The sequence below is a fragment of the Rhea americana genome, unplaced genomic scaffold (genome assembly GCF_003343005.1).
Source record: "Rhea americana isolate MKP2758 unplaced genomic scaffold, rheAme1 scaffold_1, whole genome shotgun sequence".
Taxonomy (NCBI): Eukaryota; Metazoa; Chordata; class Aves; order Rheiformes; family Rheidae; genus Rhea; species Rhea americana.
The window spans coordinates 13798724-13823503 of NW_028185038.1; the positions used below are offsets into that span (position 1 = coordinate 13798724).

The 24780-nt window shown below is 36.4% G+C and overlaps 1 protein-coding gene across 3 annotated transcripts in view; it reads left to right on the forward strand.

Moving 5' to 3' along the window:
- Positions 1–24780, forward strand: part of UPF2 (UPF2 regulator of nonsense mediated mRNA decay) — a 192893-nt gene that overhangs the window by 122118 nt on the left and 45995 nt on the right. Inside the window, exons 1-9 of one of the 3 annotated variants that reach the window (XM_085299326.1) lie at positions 223–238; positions 5137–5516; positions 6593–7372; positions 12885–13045; positions 14047–14244; positions 16246–16395; positions 20054–20116; positions 23441–23544; positions 24035–24120. In XM_085299326.1, coding sequence (XP_085155452.1) covers positions 5155–5516; positions 6593–7372; positions 12885–13045; positions 14047–14244; positions 16246–16395; positions 20054–20116; positions 23441–23544; positions 24035–24120 — 1904 coding nt within the window. In that variant the 5' untranslated portion in view covers positions 223–238; positions 5137–5154. Of the gene's footprint in view, positions 1–222; positions 239–5136; positions 5517–6592; positions 7373–12884; positions 13046–14046; positions 14245–16245; positions 16396–20053; positions 20117–23440; positions 23545–24034; positions 24121–24780 lie in introns of those variants that run through there. The other 2 variants (XM_085299318.1, XM_085299334.1) reach the window with 2 other exon arrangements.

Genomic DNA, 24780 nt, shown 5'->3' on the forward strand with positions numbered 1-24780 from the left:
GCCGCGTTGCCCCGCCTGGGCTTGGCGCCGCGCGCGCGGGCCTGCGCTGCCCGGTGAGAGGGCTCCGCTTGCGCCTCAGGCAGCGGAGCGTTTTCCCCCGGGCGCGCGGAATCGAAAGCAAAACTGCGCCGCCCGTTAGCCCGGCCTGCTGCCCTGCCCGTGTGCGGGGGGCTGCTCTTCYCTGCGCTGCCGTTTTCTCTCTTATCCTGCCGCCCACCTTCCAGAGGCTTACGGCTAGGTTTGAGTTGATTTTCTTCTCGCTGACCGTGATAGCTTTCTTTAATTCTTTGTCTTTAGAAGAAACCTCAATTGTATTTACATTCTGGAAACTTTTAACATGCTGAAAAAAACTCTGAAGTTTAACAGATTTCATCACCATTAGAAAGTGCATCACCAGAAACTTGAAAGTGGAACCTTCTGCATACATTCTTTTTCTCTAACCTGTTTTGTAGTAGAGTAGCTGCATGAGGGAATACTTTGTGATTAAATTAACTTCTAATAGCAGAACAAAAATAATGAGGAAGCGCTTAGTAAAGCGGACACTTTTTCTGTGTGTCTGATATTTGTACAATGATATTTCTCCTCCTATGCTTGTGCTTGTAAGCGTTGAGATTTCAATTCATGGAATTCCAGTCCCTGTGTGATAAACTGTTTTTATTCATGTGAGAGAACTGAGCAACTTGGGACAAGGCAGTGGTGTTGTTTACACTTTTGTTCTGTATGGTGGTTACGTTAACGATGCTATCCTCGTACCTTGTACAAACCTTTGGATGCCTTGAGAATAAACCCACACATCAATGTTTTCTGTTAAATGTTTTCTGTTAAATGTTGTTTAATCCCGTCGATTTTTTTTTCACAGAGTGAGATTGGTGTGAAAACGTAAATAGAAATTAAAAAGCAATGAATCTTAATTAAGCCTGAGTTCAAGTAGGAAAAAATAACGTAAATAGTTTTCACTAGAAAAAATAGCCTTTGTAGGTGATGATYTAAGATGTTACAGGTTCAGAATTTATAAATGTCACTTTATATATCAATGGTAAAGGGTCCAAGAGCACACTGAATTTGTGTCTTCTTTCTGTCATCTCTGATCTAATTTTGAGTTGTGAAACACAAGTTTTCTGATCTGTTGACTTCCGAAGTTCATTTGMCCTTTCTTTTCACCAGCACACTCACATAAGCATTAGGTACTAAAGAGAAGTTCCTTTCTTATAATGATTCCTTACYATTACCTTAATTTGGACCTAACTGTATATCTTCTGCCTTCTTTTTTAATAAGTTTCCTGTGAAAATGAGACTTCAGCGAGCCTGCTGTCTGCYGTTTCTTTTTTTTTCCTCTGAGTTTTGTAACTTTTGAACCATTTGACCGGTTTCAGCTGGATTAGACAGCTAAAAGCTTCACTAGTGTAACCTTTCTACAGACCTTGTGATAATCGGTGGCTGAGAAGAAGAAAAATACTTAACATCTGCACAGAGGGAGAGGCTGCAGCATGAATTCAATGAACAATTCTGTTCTGTCTGAGCTGTTAGTTGGCACTCATGCACTGATCAGTGAATCAGTGTGTGTACGGCTTGGAGACAGCCACCACACTAGCTGCTTCCTGCAATCAGTAGTTGGTAGATACAAAGAGAGCTGGCAGAACAGTGGGAAGGTTTGGGAAGATAAGGAGCTGCGCAGAGTAATGTAATGCATATTTGTTCTGTGATATATGGCAAAAATCCATTAGAAAGTGGGTTTCTTTAGCACCAGTGTTCGTGGCAGGGAGGGGGAGATGATACTGCTTTGAGATCAAAATCACAATGTGCTAGATTATGTTCCATTCCCTTTCTTCATCCTATTTTTCCCCCTCTTGCTTTTATACAAGCAAGTATCAGGCATCGCTTATAAAAGCTCAGAATTCTGTTTTAAAGGGATGAGAGGATGAGTACTGCTTTTAGTAAGTGACCATGATACTAAAGATTACATATGTAGCTTTTTCTCTCCAAACTATAATGGAGTTACTCTAGGAACAACAGGTGGTGAACAAAGATAAAAGCCAGAGTATTGGAATTGTAGTGTATTTTTCCAGCATTTTTTAATCAATCATTTTCCAGTGTTTTCCTTTTAAACTTAGCTACAAGTTTATCTTTCAGAATCTAACCCATTTTTTAAATTAACATGTTGATCTGTTTTTGTGTTTAATAGGCTTCCTGGTGAACATAAACATTTAATTTAATGAAGCTATCTTAGAGAGTCCCGTGCAGTGGTCTCAGGAATGTAATCACTAACACAATGTTAAAGCAGTCTTTGAATGCTAAAACTTTCAACCCTTTATTTAAATAGAGTGAGAGAGGTAATTTAGCTACTTTGAACTGATGCAACTTTCCATATGTGTTCATGGTGCGAAACGATTAGTGACAAAAGATTAATGAACTTTTACTTCTGAATCTGAAACAAAATACTTAGAGGGTTTGCATCTTTTAGAGGAGTCTTTGAGGACCAGGCTCTATTTAACTGACTTACAGAGATGGAAAGTCAGTTCTGAACTTTAATATGGAAGGATTTGGGAAGCTACTTGTTTATTTCTTTTCTTTGTAAGAAATATTGATTAAAAATCTAGTCTGCATCATGTTAAATCATTTATGATGAAATCAGAGTAGTTCTGAGATGATGAACTGAGAAACCTTTTCATTATAGACAAGTAATAAGGAGCCAAATTTGTTAATAGTTGTGTAAGCTATGCTGATTTAAGTGGTTTCAGTTGCATAAATTGGTGTAAGAAATATCTCTTAATTGGTTCTGTTGCTAATTGGTATTACAGAGGCCAAGTCCTGAATAGATTTTTCCATTGATAAGACTTCACTACTTTTATTTGAAGGAAAACTTACACTTTTACCCTATCTGAATATTCCATTCTGTGAATTTTTTATAAATGAATTTTTCTTCAGATGATATGGACAAATCTATAAAAGTAATGCAGTTTTTCATACGGGATAGTCACTCTGTGATGATATTATTGAAGAATCTGGCATGTTATTTTGGGGATTAGGGGAGGGAATGAGAAATATTTACTTAGAAACTTTAATGTGATGTTATATTTACACATTGTGTGTGTGTGTATATATATGTATGTATATGCTTAAAGCATATAAATATGTGAAGCTGATAACATAAATATTAGCAGAACTGGAACCTTTATTCTGTCAATACACAAGCATTTTACTGCAAGTCTTGCAGTACTCCAGCATCCAAAAGTGTCCTGGTGTTTAATGTATCAGCAGTTTAAGGCAATCAGTGTGAAGAACGAGTACAGCAACTGGAGCTTATAGTGGATACAGGCTCCCCCCATGCCCCCAAGGGAAGAACTGAGACTGCCTGAAGTGAGGCCTGGATGGCTCCGTTGTCCATTTCAGTCCTGTCTGTCCTGCACATGAGTCAGCAGAGTGATTAAGGTGGCCAACTACATTCTGAAGTCTTATTTGCGAGAGTTATCCAGCAAGTTGTGGGAAGTGATTCTTCCCTTCCTTTAGGTATTTACAAGTTTGCATCTGGACACTGTGTGCGGTGTTGTGGGCTCTCTGATGGAAGAAAGAGGTTGATGCAGTGAAGCAAGTCTGGTGGAGAAACACCAAGACAATTGGAGACGGAACCACAGGATGCCTGAATAGAGACTGAAAGGACTGAATTTCTTCATCCCTAGGAAGAGAAGGGGAGGTCTTACTGCTGTCTACCACTGTCTAAAAGAGGGAGCCAGGTTCTACTCAAAGCTGCACAGGGAAAAGAAGCAAAAGGCACAAACTGGAACTTGTCATATTCCAGTGTGATACTAAGAAAACCTTTCTCATCGTGTGCGTGCTCAAATGTTGGAGTGGGGGCCCGGAGAGGCCGTGGGATCTCCATCCTTGGAGATAWTCAGAATTTAACAGTACACGAYTGAGTAACCTGATCTAATTGGACTTCCTTTGAGCAGTGGATTGAATTAGGTGATTCTGAGAGGTCCTTTCCAACCTAAATTATTCCCTGCTTTTATCCTTTCTTATTCAAGTATATATTGAGTTTTGGATCCCATGCCAAATGCAACCACAGAGTAGAGRGCTAGAAATCCCAAAGGTGATAAAAGCTTCTACAAGTCTTTTGGGGGAGGGAAAATTGATTGAATAGAAGGGTGACAATTGGTGCCTTTGATAACTTTTTGTTATTATAACCTTTCCATTATTGTTTCCATTTGTTCTGCTGGCAGGGAGGTTTGTGCGTACATCTTAGCACAGCGCTGTGCTGGTACTTGTGTTAGGGGGAAGAATGCTTGAGATGATTCAGGAAATTTTGGGAAGGGTAAGGAAAGAGAGAGGAATAAAGAGAGACTTTTCACACTGAGGGCAGTCAAGCATTGGAACTGGGTGTCCAAAAAGGTGGTGCAGTCTCCTTCCTTGAAGATTCTCAAGACTGGGCTGATAAAAATCCAGTCCTGACTGGACTCCTCATCTCACCTCAGAGTTGATCCTGCCTTAAGCGGGAGATTGGACCCTTTGAAGTACCTTCTAACCTGAGTTACCATATGATCCTAAGCAGAAGTGTCCAAAGGTGGAATATTCTTGGGAGGTGTGTAGAAAGGTCTGAGGTATGCAGAGTAATAGGGAACATAAATCGTGGAGAACAAAGTTTTGTTAGATTTTGATGAARCAGTTTTTTAAATTGGTCTGGGGTTTTGTTTTTGTTTTGTTTTTTGAAATGGACTTTTAATTATRTTCCAGTATTTTGTATTCCTAGAGCTGTATAAACTTCAAATACTTTACTTTGCAGTTCATGTATAAGACAACTTTACGGGGTATTCAGATAATCATTGTAATAATTTAGATTTGGAAACCATGATTCTTGCACTCTCCCTCTTATCTTGAGTACTTTCTCTCTTTACCTTGAGCTATGTATTATAACTTGGAAACACTAACAAGATAATTGGTCTTTACCTAACATTAGGTTTATTCCTTAGTTTCAGATTACTTAATACCTGGATTTTTTTTTTTTTTTTTTTTTGATGAGTGAAGTATATGTGAATTATTTTATTCAGTTAAGAACTAAGTGAGTATGGGTGGGCTATGAAAGTGAATTTATTAATACATTAAGAGCAAGCTAAACATGCTTGTTTTGCTTTGATTCTACAGACTTGCCTGGGTAACGCAATGCCAGCTGAGCGAAAAAAGTCAGCCAGTATGGAAGAAAAAGAATCTTCTCTAAATAATAAAGAAAAAGAGTTTAGTGAAAGGCGACCAGTGAGCAGTAGGGAAAAGCCAAAAGACGACCTCAAGGTTGGAATGAAGAGAGAGACTTTAAAGGTTCCTGAAGATAAAAAGAAAAAACTAGAAGAGGAAAAAAGGAAAAAAGAAGACAAGGAGCGGAAGAAAAAAGAGGAGGATAAAGTAAAGGCTGAAGAAGAGCAAAAGAAGAAAGAAGAAGAAGAAAAAAAGAAACTTGAAGAGGAGGAGAAAAAGAAGCAAGAGGAGGAAGTTAAACGTCAACAAGAGGAAGCAGCTGCTCAACTCAAGTAAGCCATTTTTAATGGTTTAATTGTCAAATGTGGGCTATGTTTATAGAGGAACTGTTTGAGTTATTTATGAGTTGTGCCTAGAATTATAAATTTTACATGATTATCTAAGCACACGTGGTGACTGCTGCATAGTTTTGAGTTGTTAACCTCTGTTACTTGGGTCTACTCTGTGTTTTTTGTTAGTGTTCTTGTGATGACTGTGTAATGCACAAATATAATTCAATAAAGAAACACAGTTTATTTTGAAGTGGAGAAGTGTTGAGTGCCCTTAAAATAGGAATGCAGGGTCAAAAAGGCCTAGAGACTGGCAAACCAACTGTGAGTRAGTGCTGTAATTTCTTTTAAGCAGTCTTACACGGTTGATATCTGGATGAGATGCAAAGAATGTAGTCTGGAAGTTCAGTGTATGATCTTATCATGCTGAGAAGTACTGCTTTGGTATCAAAAAGAACTGCAGTGTTGGAAAGTATCATCTTCTGAACAGTAAAGCCAAGATTCTGGTCATTCTTGTGTGTGAAATTGAAATTACATCACTTTCTAAGAGTGAGGGTAATGTTATAGTGAAAATATAGGTGGGACAGTTGTATTTTGTCTTTTTAAAAATTTCTGTGCAATTTCAGTGATATGGGGGGGGGGGCTTTTTTTTCCCTTACGTTTCTTAACTCTGTAATACAGTAACCTGTTTAAAAAGTATCTCAGTTTGGAGTAAAGGGAGTTTTATGTTTAGATTTTAAGTGTATTGGAATTAAAATGTTCTGCATAAAAAATACTTGAAATTCTGTTTTGTAGCAAGTGGGACTTGCCTTTTGCAGCAAAAATTAAGATAGAGTGGTTTCTTGAAACAGATGTTTTAGTTTGTTAGGATTAACGTATTAAATATAGKAGTATTAGAGTATTTTAGAGTATTGGAGAAAATTTGTGTTTAGAACTACTGTGTTTAGAGCTACTGGGTTTCAAAGTCTTTTTTTCTTCTTTTTGCTGTTAACCTGAAAGCTGTTAACCTGAAAATCAAGTTCTGTAATGAGATTAGTAATATTAACTTTTTATTTTTATTTTATTTTATTTTATTTTAGAGAAAAAGAGGAAGCACATCAGCTACATCAAGAGGCTTGGGAACGCCATCAAGCAAGAAAAGAACTTCGTAGCAAAAACCAGAATGCACCAGACAATCGTCCCGAGGAAAACTTCTTTAGCAGACTGGACTCCAGTCTGAAGAAGAACACAGCTTTTGTTAAGAAGCTAAAAACGATCACAGAGCAACAGAGGGACTCCTTGTCCCATGATTTTAATAGTCTGAATTTAAGCAAATACATTGCAGAAGCAGTAGCATCTATTGTGGAAGCTAAACTGAAAATATCAGATGTGAACTGTGCTGTGCACTTGTGTTCCCTCTTTCACCAGCGCTATGCTGATTTTGCTCCTTCGTTACTTCAGGCTTGGAAAAAACATTTTGAAGCAAGGAAAGAGGAGAAGACTCCCAACATTACTAAGTTAAGAACTGATTTRCGTTTCATTGCAGAATTGACAATAGTTGGGATCTTCACTGACAAGGAAGGTCTGTCTTTAATCTATGAGCAGCTTAAAAATATTATTAACGCTGATCGAGAATCCCACACTCACGTTTCTGTGGTTATCAGCTTTTGTCGGCACTGTGGAGATGATATTGCTGGTTTGGTACCAAGGAAAGTAAAAACTGCTGCAGAGAAGTTTAACTTGAGCTTTCCTCCTAGTGAGATAATTAGCCCAGAGAAACAACAGCCCTTCCAGAATTTATTGAAGGAATACTTTACGTCTTTGACCAAACACCTGAAAAGGGACCACAGGGAGCTACAAAATATTGAAAGACAAAACAGGTGACACTTAAATGTTGCTTTTAATTTATGGAGAAAAAATTAGTTTAAGAAATGCCTAGATTTGTTTCAGTATTTGTCACTAGGCAAAAGTTTGTGTCAGTGGTGCATAGAAGAAAAGCCTGTTCTGCAATGTATCTTAGAAAAAAAAAACCTTTCTAAATAAGACTTTAAATATGCAAAAAAAAAAAAKYTTCTCCAAATACCTTTTAAAGGAGGCCAGGGGATTAAAAAAAAAAAAAAAAAAAGACAAGACCTTGAACTTTAATTCTCAGCTTGAAAGTAATAATGCTTCTTTCTCAGCTGGTTTTGTCCTTTTCCAGTTGGCACAATCTGATTTTTTTTTTYYYTCCTCTCCACCCACATATATCTTACAGAGCATATGCCACAATGGCTTTGGTTTGCTTACTTTTTTAGTGTACTAGTGTTGTTAACAGTACTGAGTACAGAGGAAAAATTTGGTTAAAGAATACCCTTACACTTTAATACGGGCGTATTTGATATATTAAAAACTGGGAGTATAGGCAATTTGATACACATTCCCTTAAATGTCTATAGGAAGTATTAGTATTAAAGGATGTGAATGCACACACACAGTTAAAATCAGAATGATTTAATTTCCACTCTGACCATATTGTTTAATAATCACTTGCTTTTCTTTGAAGTATCCTGAATTGTCATTATTGGAGCCAGTCTAAAGCCAACTCCTGGTCTTACAATTTGGTAATCCTTTTGGGAAAATTCCAAACAGAAGCGAACACACTACTGCGTAGACAGGTCTCATCCAAAATACAGAGCGCAAACRGCAGTCCAGGGCCAGACATATGCTTGGAGTATGCTAAAATCTGGTGTTCCCAAACCAAGAGTTTAAACATTTAGGTCCACTATGATGGTAGGTATTTTGCTACAGTCCTGATCTGGTCTATTTGTTACATGTTGCATTTCGCAGGATTGTATACTGACTTTTGAACTGGCATTATTTCTCCCAGTACCTGTTCCTTTAAAGGGCATTGAGTTACTGCCATTTTTTAATTTAATGAATATAAACCTCTATACTTTCACAGTTCTCTTAGGTTCTGGGCATAAATGTGATACAATTTCAAATCAGGACCATGATACAGCAGAAAATACTGGGTTAACTGAATTTGTTTCCATACAATTGACCCCCAATGCACCACTTAGCATTCACTTGTGAATATCTGTTTAAATAGTTTTCTTTTATGTGCTAAAATTCCCACTAATAATCTGGTTCACTGGTGTGCTTTTCTACTAGTCACTTTTGAATGGTTGTGAAAATATTTGTTTTATAAAATATTCTGGAAAATTCATGTGCCTATATTTATAGTTTTTAAAAATCTGACAAATGTTGCAATGAGTGAATGTTGTAAATCCTGTATGGTAGGAAATTAAATGAAAACAATCCTAAGGGATGTGAAAACATCAAGAGAAGAAACTTAAGGATTTTTAGGATAGGGAAGTGTACTTTTTATTGATCTACTCTAAGCAGGAGATTAGACTCAAGACCTCCTTAGGTTCCCTTCTGATCTGAACTATCCTATGAATTCAGGTGCAGAGCTTTGTTTTGAGAAGAAACGTGAAGAATTATTTATCATGGGATGAAGATAAAATTATTTTTTTATATCAACTATTAAATATTTGTTTGATCTCCTTAAAAGTTGAAGAATAGTTTTTGTTTAAGAAGCAASACTACAAAAAACGTTACTACTTGATTTTATTTGGTTTCAGTATATCTGTAACAAAGATATAGTAGGCAGCTGCATGCTGTGGATGTACCAGGCATGAAGTCAGAGGCAGAAATTTGGCTAGTTAGAGGTTTGTGAATACCACAGACTTTCCTAAACTGAAAAGTGATTGTAAAAATAGTAGTAATTCTATTGAARAGACCTGTCCTCTGTATTCAAAACCTGATCTACTTCACTGCTTCTGTTCCTACTAGTATTCCTGAACCAATGAACAGAAAAAGGAGTGAGCTGCTCCCCCTTGTGCATCAACAGAATCATTTGTTCAGGTTATGATGTTTTGTCAGATAAACACCTCTTGAATTCATCTGTGTTAGGAGAGTTAGGAGAGTTACCACCACTGTGAAATGACTCAAGCTGTATGGACTGCTTGAATTAATTGTTAATTAATATGTTAATGAGAGCTCAAGTACTGTGTTACCTGCTGAATTGTTTGGTTAAATTTTAAAAGCATTATTACACACAAAGATTTCTGCAAGCAGTTCATTAGGGAAACTGTCCCGAGTTGCACCTTGACAGCAGAACCTGACATTTGGCTGGTTACACAGCTAAGGACACAGCAAAATCTCTGCAGACCATATTGTTAGAAAGAAACAATTTGATTCTGAGATTCCAGGGTGGATTTTCAAAAGTGATTGTTAGATATGGAAGAAATTCATCTACATTAACTTGCTTTGTGACATTTTGTAAAACTTTAAGGAGACATGAACTAGAGATTAAGTACCTTAAACTGTACTGTTAATTGTATGCAGAGATTTATTGTGCTTTTTTGAAGTTTGTTTGGTATGTTTTATTTTGTTTGAATTTGTTAACACTTGTCTTTTGACCAGGAAACAAAACTGCAGTTTTACTGTTACTACAGCGTGGATTTTCTTAGGGGTGTGTGTGTGTGTGTGTGTGTGTATGTATGTTGAATAATAGCACACAGCCATATTTATGAGACTGCAGGTAAATATTCCAACTTAATAAAATATATACTTAATGGATAGCTGTCTCCATGGAAGGGTCATGTGTTAACACATGTGTTTCCTTGATCAACACTAAACTACTGCATTCTGGAAATTGTGAGACATCTGCAAATTAAGGTAATGAATATTATGTAGGTATGTTTTTAGAAGAGGGACAAGAAACAGAGCTTTTGCTAGTCTAGCTGCTTTTTCCCWTCTAGCAAGACAACTGTCCCAGGTTTTGGTTTCCAGCAGGTATAAGAGATTCTGTTACTTTCCCTATGAATGTGTTGCATGCAAAGATAACTTTTGTTTTACTCTTAACTAAACGTATCTTAGACTGATATCCCTGAACTTATATAACTTAACTGTTAACATTTTTTTATATATATGTGTATACCATAAAGTGTTGGATTTTTTTGAAAGCATGTGATTGATTTACAATTATTGCTTAATAAAAGATTGATGGTTATGTGGTGATACAGCTAGTTCCAGGAATTATGGCATTCACACCTTACTTAATTCTCTTCTGATGCTTTCACCTCAGTACAGAGTTAAGAATGCATTTGTCAGTAGTTAGAGCTGGTCAGTCCAGTGTTGCTGACATTAGTTAAGCTACTGTAAAACAAATTGAGACTTTTTAGGCAAGCACATTCTGTCAGCTTCCCTTTGAAAAGTCCATATTTCATCTGAGCCCATTAATTTCTTCTTTGGCCCTGTTGCAGTCGGCCCCCAAAGAGCTCCAAAATAGGTCAGTGGTACAGAACTGACTGTGCTGCCTCGTCCACAGACAAACCATTGAGACAGAGTGAAAACACCGCAAAGARGAAAATGCATTTCTCAGAAGCCTTAGCTGGGAACGAAGTAGAACATCTCTAATGAGCGACCAGCTCCTATGTAGCTGACGCGAAGTCAAGGATGACGGAAATCTTTCATCAGTCTTCTGCAGCAAGCTTTGTACTAGCAGAGATTAATTTGTTCTGTTCATATGGTTCAAAGTACTGAAAGTTCTTGGCTTTCTTGTTTAAAATCTAGGATGCTTTGTATTTCTGCCTTCTCTAGGAGCTCTGTTCTGTATTGTAAGAGGCTTGTTTGTGTTCTTTTTGATGCTTAATTTTTAGAAGTCATGTAACATCTTACCTACACCAGAAGGAAGACATAATTTAAGTTACTAGTTAAGATCAACCCRAAAGTCTGTTGGTATGGCAACTGCTTTAGTCCAAGAGTTTTCAGGAACTTGAGGGAAAAAAGTTTTTACAGCACTTGAGTTAGAATTAAATTAGAAAGTACAAGAGCATGCATAGAGATAAAAGCTATGTGGTACTTAAAATTTTAAAATTTGTGTCACTAAAATGATAGGTAATTTTCAGATTATTGTCATTTCTTAAAAGACAGGGTTAAAATAGATCAGAGCAAGCAAGTACAGTAGGGAGGAAAAAGGAATCCTTTGCAAATTGAAATAAAGATTTGGCTTAAGATCTGTCTTTCTGAAATGAAAGATATGTCTGTAACCTACCGACCTAGTAAATACTGCATGACTTTACTAAATGACATCAATCTAAAATGTGTTGTCTTTCACAACATATACCAGATTTAGATGGTGTTTGTTTTGGACTTTTCACGTGTGTTCCTATAGGAAATATCTGGTCTTATTGTACAGACTCTACGTGAAGTTTTTACAAAACATTGAATGTAGAACATGAAAAACTAAAGACGTTGTGTCAGTGTTCATTCAGAATCTTGGATAACACTTGAAAGTCAGTAATACTAGCAATGTATAATGACACTGGTTTCTTTAACTCAAAATAAGGAACTGTTTTAAAAAGTTACAGAAATCTTTGTGATCTGAAAATAGCATGCTTCTTGGTAAGAAACTAAATTTAAAGTGTGGTTGTTGCACTCAACTTTGGGAGAACGCACACCTAGAAAAAGATAGAAAAATACTTAAAAAAAATACTTGCATGTAATGCTTACCTTCTTAAAAGCATTGCTTATTATATACTTTAAAACTGCACTGCCTACTCTTTAAAAACAAGTGAGCAATCATTCATAAGTTGTTGGACCCTAATTGTTGTTAAATCGGTAAGAAAATAGTCGTACTCTTCTGCATGTAATTTGGAGCTGGCTTCAGTGTGTGTAATGCACTTCTAAGCAGTGTTTTTCAAACAAAAGTTACTTTTGAAAACATATTTCAATTTTAAAAACATTTGAAACCTTACTGTTTAAAACTACTGTGGGGCAGTATCGTGAAATCAAAGTGCGCATGAAAAGTTACTATAACTTCTCTAAACATCAACTGATAGCCTGGAAATAATTTGTTGAGGAAAAATGAGTGGGTTCATCTAATGTGCAATTCTTCTGAGCCTCTTGGTGGTGATTGTGCAATTACTCACTTCAGCAGTGTGAAAAGATACTGTTATGGGTGTAAAGCAACTCTTACCCACCTTTCCTGCTAGTTGAATGTTTTCCTTTRCTACAAGAGCCATCTTTTTATAGTGCAGACAATCATTTTTAAGAAATGAAGAGGTTTTTCTTATCAGATAATCATTGTCTTTAGACATAAAAGAGCTTCTGTTACTGTACTATCCTTAATTATATTAAAATTGGCAACGTAGAACACTTGGAAAAAATAGCATTGCCCAAATTTTTGCTGTTACAATCGCAGTCTAAACTAGAATGCATGTAATTCCCTCAGAGAGGGAAAACTGGCTTTGCTCAGTGGAGAAATTGGTAGTAGTTGATTATAGCTCAAATATCTATAATGAAAAGGGTTGTCTAACTGCAGCTTTTAAAATTTGATCCTTGTAGGCGCATTCTTCACTCCAAAGGAGAGCTGAGCGAAGATCGGCATAAGCAATATGAGGAATTTGCAATGTCCTATCAGAAGCTGTTGGCAAATTCTCAATCTCTGGCTGATCTTTTGGATGAAAATATGCCTGACCTTCCCCAAGACAAACCAACACCTGAGGGTAGGCCATCTTCTAAAGCAAGTAAACAGGGCTCTGGGTTTTCCTTGGGCTTGGTGGAGAAGCTAACCAAAGCCCTGTCGCTGATGTATTCTTCCCAYTGATTTCTTCCAGTTAGGGTTTTTTTCCCCTTAAAGATATTAAAGAATAAGAAAATGTTCTCTAGTAAAATAATTACACCTAATTTGTTAACTATATTGTATATGCTGTGCGGTTACAATAACTTTAACTCCAGGTAATACAGGAATAAATGGAAAATAAATACTTTTCAACTTACATTCTATTAAATGATGRAAAGAATTTTCTTTAATACTTAAACTACTACATGCTAAAGTTTTATAATCTGCTATTGTTCAAAGAGTTAATTTGAAGTATAGTTTGGGTCATGATGTTGTGAGTGGGAACATGTTGTGTCAAATAAGCCACTAGATGGCTCTCTGACACCTCTGCCTCCTAGGAGAGGCACAACATTTAATTGCAAAGTGAATGAATTTTAAGTTTTAGATTTTCAGAGATGTTATTGAAATCTTTTGTGTACTTTCTGTCCAGAGTGATACTGAATTTAAAAAGCTTTATTTCTCGAATGCCCCAACTTTAAAATATTAAACTTTTTAAATTCCTGTGTTCTTAAACTATAATGGGATGCAGTTCATGCTCAAACTGATCTATTTTTTATATGAATGTAGATGAAGTCTGTTATATCTTTCTGTTCTGATAACACAATGTATTTGTTAATTTTACTTATTTCAGCTTTCATTCTGATACTGTCTTTTTCTGTCAGCGTCAAATTTACAATTTTAAGATACCTTGTTGATACATACAATATTACAATCAGATTATTTAAAAACACATTAAGTTATATGTCACAATAATCAAGTGGGCACAAAGGTAGTAATAAACAGGTTAACATGGCTTTGTTTTGTTTTGATTTTAATGCTATTTTCCTTTCTAAGGTGTGAAATTTGTGGAAATGACTTCCTAACTGTTCCACTGTTTTTCTGCAGAGCATGGGCCTGGTATTGACATTTTCACACCGGGCAAGCCTGGAGAATATGACCTGGAGGGAGGTATCTGGGAAGATGAAGACGCTAGAAATTTTTATGAGAATCTCATTGACTTAAAGGCTTTTGTGCCAGCAATTTTGTTTAAAGATAATGAAAAATGTTCACAGAACAAGGATTCTGGCAAAGATGAGTCAAGAGGTAAAGTGATTAGGTGCATGGGTATTCTTTTTGAGTCTTTCTTTAACGATTTAACAGATATGTAAATTTGATAGAAATAATGCATCTGTAATGAAATAACTTGTAGTGATCAGAACAGTACACTAAGTCGGATGAATCTTAGTGAGGAAACTGGAATAGAGATTGAGTACAGTATTTAGGAAAAAAAACATAAGTGCAGTTTATTGCTAATAATAATTTAACTTTCAAATAATCAGTCATTAGTGAATATGAGTAAATGTTAACTTTTCTGTGAGGAACTCCAAGTTTTAGTCTTTGAAAGATGTTAAGTGTTTGTTTTGTTCTTCTACTAAATTGTTAATRTTGAGTAACTGTGCCAGTATAAAATTGTAGTAGATGAAAAGGCCTGGATAGTTCAATACAACCTTATAACTAGCCTGTCAGTGCCTGGTTGTGAACATAATAAGATAAAAAGGATAATTGCCACACTGAGTCAAAGCAAAAAGTAGAAGTAGAAGATGCACGTTTGGAGAAAATCACTATTTTGGCGTTTAGGTAATAAGCAAAGACATGGGCTACATACTTTTCTGATAAGGTCATACTGATCAGGAATATAACGTGAACTTTCTAGCTTTCAGCCTTCTTTCAGATTTGTAAGTTCTGTTTTTTCCTTGTGAGGATTATTAGGCTTTGGAGCAGGTTGCCCAGACAGATTGTGGAATCTGTCCTTGGAGATTTTCAAGACCAAAAAGGGAAGATCCCTGAGCAACCTGGTCTGAACTAAGTCCTGACCTACTTTGAGAAGAAAGTTGGACTAGAGATTTCCCAAAGTCCTTTCCAAGCTAAATAGTTCTGTGATTCTAAACACGTTGCCTGTCTTGTGAATCCATGCTTTCCATATAAAGTGCATGCTGTTTAGAAATTCCATTATATTTTTCTTGGAAAAACTTCAGTATTTTAGTAAATTTTTTTAGGTTCTTTTTGTTTTGTTTTGTTTCAGTGAAGYGTTTATTAACCTGCAAATGAAGCATAAAAAATAGAGATTTTTTTTCATAGATTTTATTCTTTTGGAAAAAAGCTCTATGTTGGATTGCTGTTGTGCAAGAAAATATTTTCTTGGACAACAAGAAAGTATTTTTTGACCTCTCTGAATCCTCATTTAGAGGTTCATGCATTTTCAAGGAAAAACATGATTATAAGATTTCTGTTTATGTTATGCATAATGCATGTCATGTAATTTACAGTATCTGATTGTTTTGAGGGGAATGAAAAGGGGATGCTTGGAACTTAATTTCATAATGTTTCCAAATTCATCATTTTGTGAAGAAGAGTTTTGGTTTTAGCTTTGGTCTGTGTAATTTCTCTTTGCCTTGCTATGTCAGTTCTGTTACTGGCTGAGCTTTAAAGAATATACAGTGTGCATCTTGAATTAGAATTTGTGTCTTTGAATCCTTGGCTCTCTTTGAATAATGTTTGTCTGTGAATTAATTCACTGAGGTTTTGGAGGATACTATTTTTGGATTTATTCCTCACCTTGGGAGGAAATCCCTATACACTCCTCCACATTTGTCCATGATACCCAGTATGCAAGACTGTTTTGCTTGCTGTTTCCATGTGATTACCTGGTAATTCTGTTCAAACACAGCGACCACTTAGATTGCTGTATTTCTAAATGTCCTGTCCTATTTGAATGTCAGCACATGATCTTATGAAGAAGTAGCGAGTGTACTTCAGAACAAACCAAAATGCTGAAAAACGTTGGTAATCCTTAAGAGTCATTCACAGGAAGTAGTAAATGGTGGAATATTTCTGAGATACGGGTAAATTCCTCATGTCGAAAGATATCAAAGAATTGAGACCTAACAAATGAGATGGTATAGTCTGAAGCAGAAGACCCAGTCTTGTTAAAGGAAATGCAGTGAAGAAGATGGCACTAGAGAGATGTAGTTTTAGTAACATGAGTTGTCTTGTATTCCAGTCAAGACTGTGTATTTTGTAATTTGATGTTTCTACTTTAACTAGATTCAAAAGATGCCAAAGATAATAAGGAAGCAGCTGGGACTGAAGATCTGGAGCTGGAGCTGGAGAACTTGGATATTAATGATGATCCCCTGGAGTTAGACTGTGGAGATGAGGCAGAAGATCTTACAAAAAAGCTTCTTGATGAACAAGGTAAAAAGAGATCTTTTAGGAATCCTTTGTTGCTTTCTGACTGTTTATTGGACCTGATGTTAGTCACTAGATAAATATTTTAGGGAGATTTTTTTAGAATGTTAGGAGTGTTTTATGTTTTTTGATTTTTGTTTTTAAACTTCAGCAGCTAGAAACTGTTTAGAATCTTGCTTCAAATTAATCTTGTGGTCAAAAATGCATTCCTAGAAAGACAGTCACATACTAGTGAAAAGTATTGTGCTGAGCTTTATATGATGAAAGTTACTAGAGTCCTTTGTATTTCTTTCTAAAACAGACAAATATAAAGGCAGCTCTCTGAAAAGTGGCTACAAAGTATGTAGGTTTCAGTGCACAAATGATTTTTCTCAACAAGTGTGGGTAGTGTACAAATAAAAAGATATTTTATTTGTAACTTGTCTTAAAATCTGTGATTCAGCTGTGCTTTCCCTCCTTGTTCACCATTGTCAGTGACAGATTTTTTTTCTTTTGATACAGCTTTATATAGAGGAATCCGGTTAGGCCTTATGTATTCTGCTAATTATGCATGATGTGCTACAAATTTTACACCTGTAAAATCTGTATCTATGTTAGGGTTACTAGGGGGAACAGCAGCAAAATTTTTTGAATCTCTTTTATGAGAGTTGCAAGGTTTTTCATTGGTGTGCTACTGAATTTTGGGAACCTACTGAAAAGCAGTATCAAGTGTTAGCCAAATTGATGGAGAAGCAACTAAGACATTTTTTTTTGATCCCAGATATTGCAACATTCATTTGTATTTCCAAGGATTACATGATTTCTGCTCCTGAAGTAGGAAGCTTATCTCTGCCCAGCACACAAACATCACACCTTGGATCTGMTGGATGGAAATTCTGTAGTATAAAAATGGGAATTTAATCTGATCTTTTGCTTGAAAATGCATTGGGCTTGAAAAACTAAGAAGTTGAAGTCAAAAGTTCAAGCCCTAGAGTTCACAGCAAAGCAGAGAAGTTCAGGGCTTGAAGAAGACTGTATCAGTGTTTAAAGAATAGTTTCATCTAAGCGAGCTGATGCATGGATCTGTTCATTTGGACTTTGAATAGCTTGAACAACCTCTAAAAGTGGCAGTCTTTCTCTGCTGATAATAGAGACAACTTAGAGTATCTGGGCTTTTAAATTACATGACTCCATTSTGTACCTGAAGCTAGATAATCAGAACTTAAGGCTGGGGCTACACTGGTCTTTTGAGGCCTCATTCAAAGAATGAGCCTAGTCTGCTCAAGAATAGGACTGATTTAGAAAGCAGCTTTGCTGTTGTGACCCCGTCCAGKGATCATTAGCATGCCAAGAGCGACAAGAGAGACACGGAGTTAGAAAGCATGTCAACTGTTTCAACACCTAGGGTGGTCAGATTAAAATTCTACAATTCAAAGTTTGTTTGCCAAGTAGTCTCAAAATCAAAATGAAAATCATCAGGATAATACTGTAAAATATTTTCTTATGTTTTTCTTCTYTCTGCCTGGACAAGATGAGAAAACTCATACCTTCTTCTTTTGAACAACTTTTCACTTCCATTTTGTACTCTTCTGTGGATGGTCAGATGATCAATTCATTAAGCTGTTTGAGAAGTTAAGTTCTAATAAATAACAGCACCTTCGTGGTTTGCAAGATGTTTTGTCCTGTCAGAAATCTCAAGCAACCAAACAGTAAAGGTTCCAGCTGTCTATAAGGGAGGTACAAGGAGCTGATATCTTGAAATCAAAAGGAAAAGGAGCTATTCATTCTGGATTGGTCATAGCATGCTATCTAGGTGAAGAATATCTGGGTAATAAACATTTAAAGAAATTTGGTTATTTCCTCCTTTTGTTTCTTGAGGGATTCTTGATTTGATAGAAGGATTAAAATTATTCCAACAAAGCTACATATATGAGAGTAAGATCCTGAAAAATGTTCAAGTGAGGAAAGAAGTAATAGGAAATGAAATCAGAAATAAAAGCTCATAGAATCAGTAAGGTTGGAAGGGACCTCTGGAGATCATCTAGTCCAACGCCGTTGCGCAGCAGGGAAACAAGTGGCCCAYAGGGGGATTGAACTCACGACCTTGGCGTTATTAGCRYGACGCTCTAACCAACTGAGCTAAGTTTGACCCCCAAATCATGGAATGGTAAGGTTGGAAGGGTCCCTACCTCTGGAGGTCATGCAACCTCTGTGTAGTTCTAGCTCAGTGGGAGATGATGCCAGTCTGTGTATGTGCTGTAGTATAAAAAGGATTGTTGTGTTCTTCATTGCAACAAGTAAGGTAATGTTTTGTAACACTGCACAAAATTGACCATCAATACTGTTTTTTTAAAGCAGCTATTGACTTATTATTAAACAAAATCTCATCTGAAAGGTAGATCTAAAATATGTCAGAATGACAATTTTTTGTCATTAGACAGCGAACCCTTAAAGAAAGCCTTTCACCTTATGCCTTATGAGGTTAATGGTGCAGGCTTTTTCGTAGTGAACTGTTGCTTCATGTCTGTCTTTACTCATCAGCTTATTTTGTGAAGCAAGTAGAAACTGAGTTTCTTTCAAATTTCTATTTCTCTGTCAAATTTGTCTGAAACTGGCAAGTAGTTTCCGAAGTCATTGATGGAAATGACAGTAAATACAATTACAGAAACCACACTTCCTCAGAAAACTAGGCTAAAAATCAGCACTGTGTAAGCATTACTTCACTTGAAACACAGAGAAGCATAGTGATTTTTTTGTTGCATTCTGAATACATTTAGCTTATAGTACCAGGTGTACAWAATTAGCAAAGATCTAAAGTCTGACATTGCTACAAGTTCTGTGGTGTATTTCCATCTAAGGGATGATAGATTAATCCCTATCCCTCACATCCTTATTCTTCATAAGCAAAATTCACTTTAGTTTGAAATTAGGTAAATTAAGTGCCTTTTAGCTACAAAAATGCAGTGTTAACTTTTCTCAAATATGCTGAAAATTTTGTGCATCTGTATTTGAGGTAAGCTTTGTGTGGAAAGCCAGTGAGTAATGAAACCATTGTGTTATGACATTTTAAAAAACATAGAATATTCCTAGATCAATATAGACTTTTCAGTATAAAAAGAGAGGATGCATGAGGTATTGCAGGGTTTTAGATGCAAGTCCTAAGATGAAGAAAAGTGGTTTTAGTTGTGGTAGTCTGGGAGCGTGGGTTTCACTGACAGAGGGAATAAGCTGAATCATGTAGGGGAAGAGAAAAAGAGAAGGAGAAAACAGGWTAGATACGGTAGAGAGTGCAGGCAGACAGTAGCTGCTGGATGACTTTTGTTACTTCTGTATCTCCTTGCAGAGTTGGAGACCGACTTTTCTCTTTCTCCCCTCCCCCCCCCAACTCTTTCTAAGAATGAGGAAGACAAGATACCACCTGGATCTCAGTTTTCCAAAGTGTGTATTTTTTAAGCAAGTCTCTTGTGCCACAGCTTCCTTGTTCATTGCAATGCCTGCTTCTCCATTTTTTTTTCCTAAAAGTGAGAGGCTGTAGCCAGCGTAATTTTAAAATATGACATGAAACAGGAAAGTTGATGTGATTAGTTGAACAGTGTTATTTAYCAGGAATTCAGCTAATTTATTTTATTTCTGTATTATGTTTACTTTGAGTGAATCTTAATTTTCTTATTTTCAATATGCTCAGGCAAGAGAGAGGGAGCAGATAGCACCGGAGCTGACAATAGTGACGGAAAACAAGCTGAAAGAAGTGAGTTTTGAGGTTGTTTAAAAAAAAAAAAAAAAAAAAAAAAAAAAAAAAAAAAAAAAAAAAAAAAAAAAAAAAAAAAAAAAAAAAAAAAAGAGAGAGAAAGAAATGAAGCTGTGTAACTGGAAACAAAGTTAAGTGAGGAATGGCCAGGGTAGAAGCCACTGAGGGTACTAGGATCAAGGCGAGTCTGGTGTTAAGATACAAGAGAGCATCAGTTCTTGTCAGGTAGCAGGCAATAGAGCGAATGCTCGGAAGATGAGTGTTAGCACTCAACTTGGCATACTGTAGTGCTACTTGGTATGCTATTTATAGAGCTAGTAAAGCTCTTGCTGGAAGAGGAGGAATAGTTTTTAAAAAAATGTTTGTTAGGARATATTTTGTGGAATTAGATGAGCTGGGAGACTGGGTTCTGGGCACATTACTTGGTGAGGCCTCGATTCAACAAGGTGTTTAACTTTATGCTTATGCTTAATGGTTCTGCAGAAGGGGGCCCCAGGCATCAATTTGATTACAGTATTGATTATTAACATCCGAATGTTACTCTACAATGGCTCCTGCATGATCAAATTCATTACAGAAGCTCATTTTGCAGAGGGACAGATACTAGCACTGCAAAACTATTTCTGTGATTTCTGGATAGTACTTCTCAAAATAGGCTGAAGCTTTCTGGCAGGGTGGAGTTTCTGGGGAGACAAGAGATTAATAGCATAGGTGGGGAAGGGCCCTCTGTGGCATTACTACTCTCTAAAAATAGAAAAGATGGGAGAGGAGCCAGGGCTTTTTCTAAAAAAGTATGTGTATAGGTAGAAGGGAAGGCAAATAGCTGTTGTTACTGAAATGGAAGATTACTTGGCACTAGTCACTGCAGGAGTAGGACTTTGGTAAGGCCTTAGTGTCTTCTCATGCATTCTCAGTTCTGCTCCCTGAAAATTGCAGGATTGCATAAATTTCTGATTAAATAAAATAAACCTAACTACTGCAGTGATCTTATGACGTGATTTGATCTTCAGTCAGATAAGAGAATTTAAATTCTAATCTCAATTACTAGATATTGCCAATTATAGTATCTTTTAAAAAGAGTTGATGTGTAATTTTTAAAATCAAGTGATTCCGAAAGACTGGAACTCAAGAGGATCAAAGTGAAAAGTACTGAACTCATGATTTGYGTGATTTGCCTACTCAGAATAGTTGTTCCTCTTGGAGGAGGAAGCCCTGGCTTTGTCATTTCCTGTCATTGTCAGATTTCTTTTTTTATTATTATTTTCAGTCTTAAGTCACAAACTTGCTTACTGTGTAGACAGTATTTGTTATAACATTCAAGGACTGTGATGAGAAGGAAATTCATAGGAATATGACATCAGAGTATCTATAGTCTTCCACTGATGGAGAGGACCAGTCAAGGAAGGCATATATTTGGAACCATTGAAATTGAATGGAGTACCATGGTCTTCTGAAAGATTGTCTTGAAAAGTGACTAGATTGGTAGAGACTGGTTTTAGTCCAAGATTTTGATTTATGTCAAGAGTCTGATGGAATAGAAAATTGAAAGGATGCCAACAGACAGCGGTAGAAAGAAGGGGAAGATAAAAGACCGTTAGAAGGAAACAGGAAGATGTGGCTGCAAATATCTAAATGCTTTTGAGAAGATTTGCTAATGTCTCGCTCAAGAGCATGCGTTCTAGTGAATGTTAAATCTAAGTATATGGGCATCAGAGTCAGTGTTCCATTAATGATTTGAAATTTCAGGGTCCTCTGTTCTCTGAACATCTGGAAAGTCTCTTCCTTTTTTACTTTTTCTCCTTTCTTAAAGAGGCCTGCTGTGTTATTCTTCCAACTTCTAAATATTGGCCAGAGAAGATCTAATTTCACTAATTTTACTTCTAGCATTTCAAAATAGGGTGGCCAGCAGTGTTCTTTGGACAGGCAGGGAACCATTCTTAGCTCTTCCCTAACTGAGCTCAAGTTCTTCCCCCTCCAAAATTTGAAGTGCTTATTTTTGTTGATATGTTCAGCGTGATATAGGAAGTTTTTCAAATCCATCTCATTCGGATCCTGCAACGTAACATCTTTGTCTCTTTTCCTTTTCAATTACTTAAAAAGGAGCTTTAGTCCTTTATGCTATTTTACCTTGCTGCATAGCCTGTAAAGACAAAGTGGCCTTACCAAAAAGGGTTTGTTGGTGGGGTTTCTCCTTCTACTCCCCACTCTCCCCTCAAATTCTAATTTTTAAAGTCTGTCAGTCTGTTTCTTTCTCCCTCTTTTTCTTTAAAATATCACCTAGGCATTCTAATTCTTGCCCGAAAGTGACAGGAACCCAGCTTTCACTATAATCCTTTTTCAGGAGCCAATGTTCTCCTCTATGACTTCGGCCAGGGACAGGTTCTTCCCAAGCGTTTGCATTATGACTCATTGTTTTGGCACATTCTATGGTGGTGGGCAAATTAGGCTGCTCTCTGAGTAAATTCTGCAACAACTTTGAAGCACACGACTTGTTTTGCATTTGGAGGGTTGATGTGATGGGATCAGTCCAGTGAGGTTTCGTGGTTGATATCATAAAATCTGAAACTCACCAACAGCGTTGTCCCACAGTGTTTACTTTAGTAGTTTTACTAACGTGCTCCATAGATATAGATCACTGCCACTGCTTCTTATGTTGCAAATTACAGTGCAGCATTTGATGGAAAAACAAGTTGCATTTACCTTACCATTGCTATGTGATCAACCCTCCATCCTGGGTACTTTGTGATTTGGTACTCTTTGATTTCTGTATGGCTAAAGGAATTAAGTTGGCCTTCTCCAGCTTTTATGGCCTCAGGTGAAAGGATGTCAAGAGCATACGAAGTGAAAGAATGTCCTTAGTGGATATTTTTGGTTAAAAAATTCTAGTTCTCATGCATGGAAAACATGCATAAAGTAGAATCCACAATCGCACTAMATTTTTGCTCATTTTCCCCATGTTCAGGTGGTCTTCTGATGCTCATTATATCATCTAACTAAATTACCATAGTTTTCTAGGAACATGCATCTGTTGTTGTTCCCCATAGTATAAAGTAGGAGGTAGGGAACTTTGATTTGTTAGTATTTTAGGAATGGGAAGGCACAATTTGAACATAAAACTTGAATTATTGACTCTTGTCTGTATAGGCAGTTAATGGATCTCTCTTTTTTTTTAACATAAGGATGAATACATTTTTTTATTTTGTATTTGGAATCTGTAGATGAATGTTTTAACAGCTAAACATTACAAATGCACTATGCTTAGGGAATATAATAGTAAACCAACAGCTTAAAGTTGTGTGCTACATGTTTGTTTCACTTTATTAGAACAAGAGGATGAAGAAGCCAGTACTGGATCTCATTTAAAACTTATAGTAGATGCTTTTCTTCAGCAGCTTCCAAATTGCGTCAACAGAGACCTCATAGACAAGGTATAGTCATAGTTTTCATTTTTTTTCCAATTTTACAAGCATATGATGCTTGATCAAATCACTTAATCATGAGTACAGATTTGAAGCTTTGGAGTCTAGTAGTAGTAGCTGAGTTCATTTTCAATCTGGAGGAAATATTTTCTCTCTCACATTGTAAGCCCTTGCCCAAGTATCGTCTGATTCAGAAGAGCTTGGTTTCCATCTGCCTTTTCTCATATTTCTGTGTGTTTTAACAGAAGTAGACTTGTCTTTTTTTTTCTGTTTATCTAAACTTTTTTTTTCCTTGTGTCAATCCAAGGAATAGGTCTGTATTCCAGTATCTTTGTATGTTTTCCAACTGTTACAATTTTAGAATGAAGAGTTTTCTTCATGGTTGTTCTAAAAGCTCAACTGTTACACAAGCTCAACTGTGTAAAAGATAATTTTAATTTATTATATAAATACAGACATTTTCATTTAAAGATGAAAAAAATTACTTTTCTCTTTATAGGCAGCAATGGATTTTTGCATGAATATGAATACAAAAGCCAATAGAAGAAAATTAGTACGAGCACTTTTCATAGTTCCTAGACAAAGGTAAGAACTGGAAGGGAGAAATGTGAATCCAGCTTTGGTTATTCAACATAGYCTGTGTTTGTGTCTGTCTTTTTAACAGCAAATCGGACATTCTGGCAAAAAAGGAGCATATATTTCAGTCAGGAGAACTTGGGTTTTTTGTAAGCCAGTGAATRATTAGAGCACAATATAGCTTAGGAAAGAGGACATCTTGTGATATATTAACTCTGGTACAGTGGATAGCCATTAGACTTTACAGCTTTGCAGCTTCTAGAATAGAGTTGGATCTTGGCTGGCCRGCATGGAGAATGCAAGCATAGGAGAAGCCAGGCTCAAACTCTTGTCTGTAGATTTGTCCATATGAAGTTTTGCTATTTTTTTTTCCTGTATCTCTTTTTTGCATAAGAAAGGTTCCTGCGCTTACATGAACAGCCTTACTTAAAGGAATCACAAATATGTAAGAAGCGTGATGTACTTGTCTTTACTCTGCTAAACTTGCACCTTAAATAGATGCCATTTACGTAGATGTAATTAGGAGGAGTCACTTTCCTTGCTTTGCTTTGTCCTGTTCCTAATTTCTTCTGAGATGTTGTTCTGATGCAGCTGTTGGTTTCAGGTGTTTTGTCATCATCTTGGATTTCCTGTTATAGTTTGCACTATAATTCAACTAAAATTGATTCC